Below are 12573 nucleotides of genomic sequence, written 5' to 3' on the forward strand. Positions count from 1 at the left end.
GTACCTGCTCCGGCAATTTTTTCAATATTCTATCCCTTTCAGCATCGTCAACCAAATGCGGGATGTGTTCTAATGCCAACAGCGGGGCCAAGCTAGCAGCAGCCGCAGATAGTTGCGAGTCTCGCCACACCTCAGACCATTGGTCGCTCGGGTCTGACTGTAGGCTGTATAGGGGAAGGTGGAGACCGCCGGAGACTAGGAGGGTGCCGCTGGCCGAGCCAGGTACCACGCCGTGGGGCAGACCCAGTTCTAACACTTGAGAGAAGCCGGCCTCTTCGTTGAAGTTCCATATTCTGGAATTTAAATTAGAGAATTAAGAGTTCAATGCGATTATTTAATACAGAAGAAAATAGTAAAGATCAATTCATGTCTCAGTAAAATAAATATTATATGAGGTATAAAAGACATACACGTTTTGGTATCAGCTTATCTGAAATCGGTTCTTTTTCCCCACAGCGTATTGAAGTTAGTGAACTTCACGACGTGTGTCTGCTTCCAGCGACCACAGATTGGCTGCCGCCAGCAGCCCCAGTCTCTCCACAGTGTACTGAAGCCGACGAATTTGAATCGCGTATCGGCAGTTCACGGCCACACCAATAGCCGCCGCTCCGAGGGAGCAGCCCCACGCCCCACTTACAGCCGCGCGCCTTCCAGCTACACTCACCAAGACTCCACATTCACATATTCAAAGATTTTCCACGTTTGCTGCTCCTGCTGTGTGATACTAGGCGAAGGTACGCTAAATACTACTACTAGAGTTGTATAGGTTAGTATCTGACCTGAAATCCACCATCAACGAGTCCGCATCCACATATCATAGTTCTTCTACGTTTGTTGCTTCGTGATGTTAGGCTATATACTATTATAGCCATTAGTAAAGTTGTATAGGTATTATACATAACCTATAATAGGTTAGTATCTAACCTGAAATCAGCCTTGTCTCCCCACAGAGCACTGAAGCCGACGAATTTGACGCGCGTATCGGCAGCCAACGGCCACACCAGTAGCCTCCTCTCCGAGGGCGCAGCCCCCCGCCCCACGGACAGCCGCGCGCCTTCCCACCACACCCACCAGGCGCACCACGATTCCGCGCCCGTGCACTCAGAGTCGTCTTCAGTTTGCTCCGCGCTGGCCAAGTGTACGTCGTAGCCTGAAATATGTATATATATCATAAATCGATATATAAGTTATTTTTAAACAAGCAGAAACGTCTGCGAACTATGCTATTAAGCTTATAATATATTTAAAAGTTGGCAGAGCGCTGGAGTATCGATCCAGATGCCGTGAGTTCAAGTCTCACCCAAGGCAGTAATTTTTTCCACTTTTAATTTATTCTAAGCTTAATAGCATCGTTCGCAGACGTTTCTGCTTGTTAAAAATTAGTTTAGAAAGGGTAGAACATCTTAACTGGTGAATTTCCAATATGATTTGGAACTCCGGTGGCCGTTTAAGAAGTGTAACGCTCTTGCGGTAGATGTCGCTAGAGTGAGAAAATTTGCTGACTATGGATGAGGTCTTGGTGGCTCAGTTGGCAGAGCGCAGGAGTATCGATCCAGAGGCCGTGAGTTCAAGTCTCACCCAAAGCAGTAATTTTTCCACTTTTAAATATATATATAGTCGTATTTTAAATCGGCAATATCTTTATTAAGGCCACTGTATCAACTATTTCTGATGCGCATCATTCAATCAGTTATTACTTAATAAATAAAATATAGTTCTACATGTCAAGTAGAGTAAGTTTAAAACTAGTTATAAGCTACACCATTATAGTCTAGAAATATTAGGGGTCGGATATGTCAGGAGGGAAAAATTATTATTAAAATTTTCACCATATCCGGTAATATAAAAAAGGTGATTGCAGAACCTTGTATACTTTAAAATATTTTAGATATGAAATGTTACGACGAGTATATTTTGATCACACACGTAAATAACTACACCTTTTATTAAACAAAGTAATCGAACATACGTAGCAGGATGATGATGAGAATAAGTTCCCCGCCGCGATAAAAACTGCTGAACGGATTTTAAATGCGGTTTTCACCTATTAATAGTGATTATTGAAAAAAGGTGCACCTAATATAATTTGTTAAGGTTTTGTGTAACCCGTGCGAAGCCGGGGTAGGTTGCTAGTTAATTAACTAAGTAGGGATTTTTATAAAAGGTATAAAATATGCGAATGTTGCCTCATCATGTCAGCCGATAGACGTCCACTGCTGGACATAGGCCTCCCCCAAGGCTCGCCACTCCGACCGATCCTGTGCCGCTCGCAACCACCGAATTCCCGCGACTTTCACCAGGTCGTCGCTCCATCTCGTTGGAGGCCTACCGGCAGTTCGTCTTCCGGTACGCGGACGCCACTCCAGAACCTTCCGGCCCCACCGGCCATCAGTTCTGCGAGCAATGTGCCCCGCCCACTGCCACTTAAGGTTTGCAATTCTGCGAGCTATATCGGTGACCCTAGTTCTACTGCGGATATCATCATTTCTGACTCTATCACGCAGAGAAACCCCGAGCATAGCTCTCTCCATTGCCCTTTGCGTGACCTTGAGCCTTCTTATGAGGCCCATCGTTAGCGCCCACGTCTCAGATCCGTATGTCATCACTGGCAACACACACTGGTCAAAGACTTTTGACTTAAGACACTGCGAATGTTGCCTAATTCAAAATATTGGCCCTTACAACTTTATATCGGGTCCGATGTGACTTTTTTACGAACTACTACACTACTTTAACCCTCTGCAACTGACGTTACGTCTGACAGACACCAAAATACCTACGCGCTGTTGCTATGTCGCCATTTAGCGGCGTATCGTTCCGTCTGTCTCTGTACCTTCCTGCGTAGACGCACGCCTCCCGCCGGTACAGCGACGGCAGCTGCGGCATGCTCACGGGTGGAGTTAGAGCTGTTTGGTGTCCACAGGACGTAAGGTCAGTAATAAGTGATGGGTCTAGCAGACGTGTTGTCAGTAATATTGTTATAACCCCATACTGTCTCACATACGTCACGTCAGTAAAATAATTATATTCATAGTGTCTACCAGTCGTAACCTCAGTAAATTATTGTGAAAATATTTTCTAGGTGCAGCTCAGTATATTGTATGGAGACTTTGTGCTGCATTTGGCTCGTGAATTAGTGCTCCCTGCCTTGATACAGAGAGTCTATAATGAAAAGTTGCCTAGATAATTAGGGCTGACCTTACGCCGTGTTTTAGGTATTGATTTATCTCCTGTCGTTACGTCGTCCATGTCGTATTTGCCCAAGCAAATTGAAGCGGCAATAGTAGATTGTGTCACAAGGGAACAAAATTGCATATTTACGGCGAGGGCGTACATTGAATTCTGAAGTTCCTGAACGAAGCGAAGGATTCTTTAATTGAATGCTGAGAGTAGCCAGGGATCTAAAATAGAATCTTGAGCGTAGTGAGGGAAAAGAGTGATAACGCCCAAGGTGGAAATAATTTTGCTACCATGTGACACATACTGTTTTTCACATCACCTATGAGGAAATTATTATGTTCCAAAATATTAATTACCTACAAAAAAATAGTATGCAATGCAAAAGTATGCAAAAAAGAAAAAAAATCGTGTCCTAGAACAGAAAAGTGCCACTTTGATCCCTCCTATCAGGGAAGAAAAGTGCCGCTTTGATCCCTCCTAGCGGGGAAGAATAAGCCCTTTTTCGAATAGGTGATGAGAAAATGAGATTTGCCTGTTGTTCTTGCGCAAAACCGATTTGTCTGCAGTGTGCGGCGCAAATTTGCGAAGACTGCAAGACCGAATTTTAAGGCTGAATTAAAAAAAATTGCTCTAAGGATTATTTTGATTATTTTTTTATTGTTAATTTTATGCCAGAAGAAGGTAAATTTAAGTCATAATTATTGATTTTATGTTTCAGTTTTTTTATATATTTTTTTAAAGAGGGCTGTGTCAAAAATTCCTATATTATGACGATTATAAACAATATTGAATATTTTACTGATTTATGAGTTTTATTCCATCAAATTAACCTTTATCGGTTCTATATATTACTAAAAAGTAATACTAATACACTTACATCTATAGTAGTTCATTATTTTTAAATATAATAGCAACTAAAATGCACGTCTGACAGACTACTCCTCAGTGGAATAATTACAAGAATCCCACCTCAGTTGCAGAGGGTTAAAGAGTTTATCTTTCGGATAGGTTAAAATATTTTATGGTTGGCCACGCATTTTTTGAGTATAAATAATTATTCATATAATACATATCTAAGGTAATTTAACAGTTACTACCTCCGCGATTTTCGCGCTTGTTATCTCATATATTTATTTGTGTTCGGACATCATACTAAATATACCCATATCCGAGATGGCTTGAACGGGAAGTAACCTAAAACCTGATTTTCCACCCTACTAATAAGGGTCTTGTGGATCCTGTGGGCATATTTTAATATGGAAAGTATCGAAATAATAACTAAGCTTTTGATACCTATCTTCACTTTTACTTTGAGACTTGAGACATTGTTATGATTTGTGTAAAAATTCCGGCACATTCTCCATCATTTTATTAATGGAATGGCAAACAGGGGAATAAACGCGCCATACCTCAAGGGGAAACATCCTGAATATTTTGCTCAAAGGTATCTTTGCTCTTATGGATAAGAACAAGTGAAAAAATGGTTTACGCCCGTCAAGTTAAATTTAACTCACTTGTAATGATTGTTTGAAATTAATCACACTTCACACGATACACTGTCATGTCGTCATTAGGCTTGCATACAGAAGACAGCGCAACGTGCGCGGCGCCTTGCGCGGTAATATCAAATCTAACTCACCATGTTTCCCTCTAGCGATCCACACGCGGCTCCTTTCAAACACCACACGATACATGTCGTCATTAGGCTCGCGTATAGAAGACAGCGCGACGTGTGCAGAGCCTTGCGCACGTAGCTCCAGCACTAGTCCGGCACGGTTGCGCGGCGCTGCCACCCACTGCCACTCCCACGAGCCTCGGGATGATACCGCTAGGTGTTCTGGAATTTTAATTTAATTTACGTTATAGAGTACTCATAGTAATATACAAAACATGGCAGGCTCTAAGTACTTACTCGTACCAACTCGTACTTAATGGACTTAAAATATACGACAATTGTACTCGTAGGTAGCTGCTGCTCTTGACCAGATGACGAAGCCAAACATTGTCGCGTTCTTAAGCGTTGAGTATTACCAAAGATAGATATAACTGCGTAATAGATGGATACAGTCTAAGGAAAAAACGTGCCTCGAAAATCACGAAAATTTGATTCTCGATCAGATGTCGCTACTACCTTTGGCCTACTCTCGTATAGAGGGCGTTGACGGTTTTGCTTGTTATTTAACAATTTTAACGCATATCAGTGAAAGAGCATGGGTCAAAATAATAAAAATAATTAATGCAAATAAAAAAAAAACATTTATTCATATTGAAATACATTTTATCATATTTTTATAAATCTTCATTTTTAGTTTTAAAGTGTGTCGATAGATGGCAGTGAATTTACTGTGGTTACAAAATTTACTATGACGGTACCGCTCTATAATATTATATCCTCTTTGGTATTACATAGATCAGTGCAAGTGTTCACTAACCGTTGGCACAGAAGTAGGCGCTCTGTGTGTCACTCCGGTGCAATCCTTCTGGTAAAACTAAGACGCTCGCGGAACGGATGACGGAGCCCACCAGTGTCTCGTTGTTGAATGATGAGTACGACACGGAGCAGTTGTCAGCGCTGTAGCCCGTCACTTCCACTGGAAATAAAAATTATGGAGGTTTAGAATGTTTTTTTTTTGTCAAAAAATGTTTTGGTATTCGACCAGTTTATTTAAAAATGTCTGCAATTATGCCCAACGGGGTTATTTTGACATAGGATCCTTCGTCACGCGTTCAGCCTACTACAGTCCAGGCCGAAGCCAGAGCTGACTTTCTGAGAACAAGAAATTTCAAATACTTCACTGAGGTTGCGTCTCTGATACTTACACTTACAGCTTACCAGTTTTCTTTTATATTTATTAGGATTGCTGTTGACTACTTTCTCGTGTAGTGTACATTACTATGAAATTAACGTAAAATAAACACAGATATCAGCTCAGAAATTCGCGTCTGATAGCGTGTTTAAAAACGATTGAGTGCCATATTCATCGCAATGTCAATACACTCTTTGAAGGCGTTGAAATTCAAAGCGAATGGAAGTTCGTAGAGGTAGTACCGCTTATAGATTTCCTCCGCATAGTCGTAATGGTATAGTAGAAAAAGTTTAACAGGTTTTAGAAGTAAAACATACCACGAGAATAACGCGAGAATAAATTTGATGGAATAGCATTTCTCGTATGAAGGAAATAATTTTTTTTTAATTTTAATGTATTGTTGATATAAATGTAATAGAAATACTTTATATGTAAAACTCCACAACTATCTATAAAGCTTCATGATCCGGGCAACTGAAACAAATGCCCCTCTAAAAACATTTTATAAATCATTCATTCAATTCAATCATCAGTCATTCTCCCCCCAACTCCTCTTCCCGTTTGCATTTCCATTCCTATTCCAAGTTACAGTCTTATTCCTACCCCATTTCTACTTTCAAACACCAGCTCCCCAGTCCCAGACCAAATGCAACCGCCCAGTCGCTGTGCGCGTTCCCGTCGGAGTCCGGTCAAAGTCAGAGTCGAAACTAAAACCATGTTTGGACGAATCCAAGAACGTAGTATTTCGTACTTCGTCGGTTTCGTATTTTAAAATGCCATCCAAATCAAAGGAAAAATCAAACAAATATATAACTATATTCAAGTGTATCAATTCACCCTTGTTTGAGCTCTTGACGTTACTGTGAATTTTGAATAACAAAACTTTCGTGAGACACACATATATTATCTAGATATATAAAAACGGGTCAATCACGTATTTTAAGACGAAAATCGCTCGACACGTAGTAGCATCACCGGGAGCCGGGCCGCCAACGCGAGCTTCCGATGATTTCCTGGGTAAAGAAAGAAACATGTCGAGCGATTTTCGAATTAAAATAATATATGTGAGTGACACGTTTTAATATATTTAATATACTGTGATATTTCTTTCACGACAACCAAATCTCGTAACTAAAGGCAATATTTCTTGGCAAGTTTGAAACCTTCTTAACCACCGTTAACTACGCGTAAATTGTCACAGTATAAAAATGTTTACTTTTATTAGGTAATTAAATTACCGTACTTTAATTCGTATGGTATTTTTTACTAATTTCATCGGACGCGCTACACGCGCAACCCTACAAAAGGATTGAATTTGATGGAAGTAAGTACTTAACAGGGTGCAAGGTATCCCTTATATATTAATTGGCCGCGCTCGAGTAAATCCAAAAATCCTTCCTTTGCATGCTTTATTTACGTGATTTCAGAGAGCACCCGCTATCGGTTCTTTGATGTCTGAAAATACTCGTGCGTAATTGCGCATTTACGTTTCTATTATATTATTACAGGGTTTAATGTTTATGTGTGCAGATAATCCATATCATAATAATTAAATCAAGATACAAAAAAATTTGATTGATTAAAAGGTCTAATGACTTTGACTTATGACCTAGAAGGCCCTACGTGGCGGTACCTATATATTTTGTGGAAACTTAATTGTCACACTAACACGTCAACTTTAGACAACTAAAATGACCGCATGTAACTCCGTAAAAGATAAGTAAATGCCTAAGGATAAAAACGTGCCTCGGAATATCAAGAAAAATTTATACTCGAATAGATGGCGGCACACCTTTGTCCTATACTCGGGTAGATGGCGTTGACGACAGCGTCTGATATTTAACAATTTTAACACATATTAGTGAAAGAACATGGGTCAAAGTTATATGGCGTTCTAAAAAAATAAAAATAAAAACATTTATCCATATATTGCATATAATTTTTTTTTTATATTTTTATACATTTTCATTTTTAGTTTTAATTCTGTGTCGAGAGATAGCAGTAAATTTAGTCTGACTACAAAATTTATGACAATAATCCTCTATACTATTCTCTTTGCTAAATCAAAGATATATGTAACTCCGTAAATCACTTTGGCTAGATAAAGTCGCTTCTTATACTATAAAATTTAAATAACTCCTAAGTTTACACGGTATTTTTAATCCAACACTATACCATACCTGTACGTAAGTAAAAAAAACTATTTCATTTCTTTCCATGCTCTATTCGCGCCCGTTCTCTGAAGATAATTTTTATTTCTATATTTACATACATACATACATACATACATATAATCACGCCTATTTCCCGGAGGGGTAGGCAGAGACCACGGATTTCCACTTCCTACGATCCTGACATACCTCTTTCGCTTCCTTCACTTTCATAACATTCCTCATACACGCTCGCCAGTTTAGGGTGCTCTTGACCTGGCCTTTCTTCAGGATTTCCCCGATCTGATCAGAGAAAGTCCGCCGAGGTCTGCCCCTTCCAACTCCCGTTTCTACCTCTCCCTTATACACTCTCTTTGTTAGCCTTCTTTCACTCATTCTTTCCACGTGTCCAAACCATCTCAACATACCTTTCTCAATTTTTGTCACTACATCTTCGCTCAGTCCACACTTTTCCCTTATCACACTGTTCCTAATTCTATCTTGTAATCTCACACCACACACACTTCTCAACGCTCTCATTTCCACTGCATTCACTTGGCTCTGATGCCTCTTCTGCCATACCCAACTTTCGCTACCATACATAAGTGTAGGCACCAGCACCCCTCTATGCACAGCCAACCGTGCCTTTTGCGACACCTTCTGGCTGCTCATAAAAGCGTTAAGTGCCCCATTCACGCGATTTCCAGCACTCACTCTCCTTTCAATATCTTTATCATGCTTACCGTTCCTAGTGAATAATGTTCCCAGATACACAAACTCTTGTTCTACTCTTTCTTGACCAATCAAAATTTCACAGTTTGTCATATATTCCTCCTTTTCAAATACCATAACTTTCGTCTTACTTACATTTATTTTCATTCCTTTCCTTTCAAAAGATCCATGCATTCTAGTTACCATCTCCTGCAACTCTTCACCCGATGACGCTAGCAATACCAGGTCATCAGCGTAAAGAAGACATTTGACGGGTAACCCACTCATTCTCAGCCCATATTCATCATTTCTCAAATCATGCAAACTACTGTCCATGAACAGATTAAACAGCCACGGTGACGCTACACACCCCTGCCTAACACCCTTTTCGATGCTAAACCACTCAGTGTACGACCCGTTTACCCTCACACAAGCACTGGAATCCTCATAGAGCGATTTCAGTGCCTGAATGAGACGGCCGCTCAATCCATACATCGACAGTACCGACCAAAGTTCATTCCTTACCACTCTGTCATAAGCCTTTTCCAAATCCACGAAAGCGCAATAGACCTTCTGACCTTTGGCCAAATACTTTTCGGCTATGCATCGCAAGGAAAAGACTTGATCCGTACATCCCATACCCTTTCGGAATCCCGCTTGTGCATCCCATACTTTCTCATCGGTTTCTTTCACTACTCTTTCAATCAATATCTTTGCATACAATTTGCCGACGACGCTGAGTAAGCTAATGCCTCTGTAGTTTTTGCAATCCAGTTGTGATCCCTTTCCTTTGTAAAGAGGTACAATGATGGCCTTGCACCAGTCCCTGGGCACTTGACCGGTTCTGAAGCACATATTGAAAAGGCGGTACAACTGACTTGCTACAATGCCTTGTCCAGCTTTCAGCATCTCGACAGAAACTCTATCATACCCTGCAGCCTTCCCTGATTTCATTCCTTTCAACGCTTTCACAATTTCATCCATGCCAATACTATCTTCGTTCTCCGACACGTTTTCAATGCTTTCATTCAACTCCGAAATGGACGTGCTTGCCTCCTCTTTATCAAACAAACTTTCAAAATACTCTATATTTAATGATACTATTTTCTCCTAATCTGAGTTAGAAGCTAAAGCGGAGAGAAAAAATTTGGTACTTAATACTCATACAAAAGCTTTATTTTATGAATATTATTAAAAAGGGTCAAGCTGTCAACAGTGACGTTATTTTTAACCAGAAATGTCAATTAACAGCTGACAGATCGTATTCATAACAAATACCTATCACATCAAATTAATGTAATAATATTACAATCAGAATAAGCCTAGAGTAGAAATAATTTTGTGAGATTTTACATATATTTCAATACGCGTTCCATTTTTTATTGTAGCATGTTTTTATTGTACACAACTAGCAAACTTATTCAATGACCAACATATCTGTATCGAGGTCCCACTTTCCCAACTGAAATCAAACGGCAGTTGGTGGCCGTTTTCGCTATCTACTTCTTTTCTCGTTTGTCCTACACCCCGGGGCCACGAATTGGCTCTCCAGGATACTGCCGTATTGCCGAGGTAATAGAATCTAGCAGGTTTATTGCCGACCCACACTTGCGATATACGGGAAAGCAATTCAAAGTTGACTTATATATTAGTAGATTTTGTATTATTTCCAGCGTGTGTATTATATGTAAATACCTAGTTACTTAAAGAAAAAAACACAGAATACAAAAGATGAGTTTGTGATAAGTGATGCCTATTTTATATTCAAGTTTAGCAAGAGCATTGGTCGTTATCGGTAATTAAAGAAATGTAAGTTAATATTATAAAAAAAATCAAAGAAAGAAAAGCGGATTTTTAAACAGTCATAAATAGCTTATTGTCGAGTCATCAAATTCGATTGAGCAGCGCTTAAATGTATTTTAATTATAGAAATTGATGGATACGGTGCCGTGCATCACAACGACTCGACTCCTTGGATTTCTACGGCGCAATGTAAATATTTCCACGGTGCAACGCCGTGAATTTCTGAGGCGCCGCGACATTTCACGTTGACGGCGTTATGCCATGGACATGTGACCGGAGGTCTGCTCGTTGAAATGGCGTTAAAATGTCGTTACAGGGTACCGCTAAGTATAAACTATTTAGTTATTGCTTTAAACTTAGCAGTGCCCTACTACTATACACATTACGTAAGTAGATGGATATAAATTAAGTTATTTACCTATTTCGCATAAATGTAGGTAACTATGGATGGATTTCGCATTGATTTAATTTTACTTTGCAGAGCTTATCCAATTATTGGCTTAAATTGCCCGTTAAATCACTACACACTGTTCGTATCCAATCGGTGCCCAAATACGTCAACAAGTTATCGCAATACTGCAAATATCTATATGCATAATTTACAAATTTGCATCTGATGATCTGCGTACTGAATTCAATCTAAATGCTAATGGAAGCAACGCCGACGATTGACCAGGGTAACTTAATTAAACGTAACCCGTGGAGATATTAGGAGAGATACCAATCTGATATAGAATATGCAACAATTAACCCTGATGATAAACAAATAGAATGAGACTCATCAGCGTTAGGTCATAAACAAAATTCCTAATTCTTTGATGGAACCCTAATTATCCGCATAAGGCCCCTTAAATATGAAAACTTCAGGGTCAGTCACTTATTTTGCGTCGAAGACTGCTCGACATGTTTTGTCTCATAACGAGAAGCTTTAACGAGAGCACGCGTTGGCGGACCGACGCAGGCTGTGCGGGCTGGTGCAGCTCTTCGCGCCCGATTGCTCGGCGCGGCCGACGGCGGCGGCAGGGGAGGCCAGAAATTTCCCATTTCATTATTATCAAATAATGGGTTGCACACTACACTAATTACGTCATTTCCTAAAGGTTCGTCCACACTGACTATCGACGTAGTAGGTACCCAAAACAGTTATCCAGCTAGAAGTCACCTGACCACCCACAATAAAATTACGGTTAAGATCTGATGACGACTAATTTCAATAGTCCCGTACTTTCCATTGAAACTTTCCTTTATGGAACGAAACATTTCGAGCAATCCTTTTTTTATTTATTTATATACTTATTTAGAAATATACAGTCTTATAAAACTTGTAATCTTTGACTTAAAATACGTGAGTGACCCGTTTTTATATATTAAATAACGACCTCTTTCTTTTAATCTGTGTGTGGAAATCATTACTTAGGTACCTACATAAATATATTTATGCACACAAACTGTAGTATGACTTTTGTTCTAAAGTGTGTGTGACCCATTCATATATTAATTTATCTAAAAACATGAACGACACAATATACCTATTAAACTTTGATTCTTGGAATTCAAAAACTACACAAGCAATTTCTGAGATTGTACAACATCGTGAAGTTATAACTTGAATCTGTCTATATTAACAGTATTGTAGTGCATGTACATTAAACAAGGCACCAGCAAGTAATAACATAAGAGCATCCACCAACTTCCTACAAAGATGGTTCGACTCAACGTCGGGATTGTTGACAAGGCAAACTGAAGCGCGCCAAGATGAAATTTTCCACCAGCAATATTTTATTGCAGAATTGTGTTCTATTAGTACACGAAATGCGGCTCCTATAAGGTCTACTATCGCTTGGAGTACGTCTCCGAAAATATAACGGAAATGTTTGATCAAAACATTTTTATTATATTAATAATCAGGTAAGTGTACTTAT

At 39.6% G+C, this 12573-nt stretch overlaps 1 protein-coding gene across 1 annotated transcript in view; it reads right to left on the reverse strand.

Annotated features, from left to right (window-relative positions):
• LOC134754424 (C3 and PZP-like alpha-2-macroglobulin domain-containing protein 8) overlaps positions 1–12573 on the reverse strand; it is a 158882-nt gene that overhangs the window by 8990 nt on the left and 137319 nt on the right. The window contains exons 14-17 of the mRNA XM_063690751.1: positions 5613–5771; positions 4820–5017; positions 925–1150; positions 5–293 (exon numbers count right to left, since the gene is read on the reverse strand). Of these exons, the coding sequence (XP_063546821.1) occupies positions 5–293; positions 925–1150; positions 4820–5017; positions 5613–5771 (872 nt within the window). The remainder of the gene's footprint in view (positions 1–4; positions 294–924; positions 1151–4819; positions 5018–5612; positions 5772–12573) is intronic.

Source organism: Cydia strobilella, chromosome 2 (assembly GCF_947568885.1).
Source record: "Cydia strobilella chromosome 2, ilCydStro3.1, whole genome shotgun sequence".
NCBI classification, from domain to species: Eukaryota; Metazoa; Arthropoda; class Insecta; order Lepidoptera; family Tortricidae; genus Cydia; species Cydia strobilella.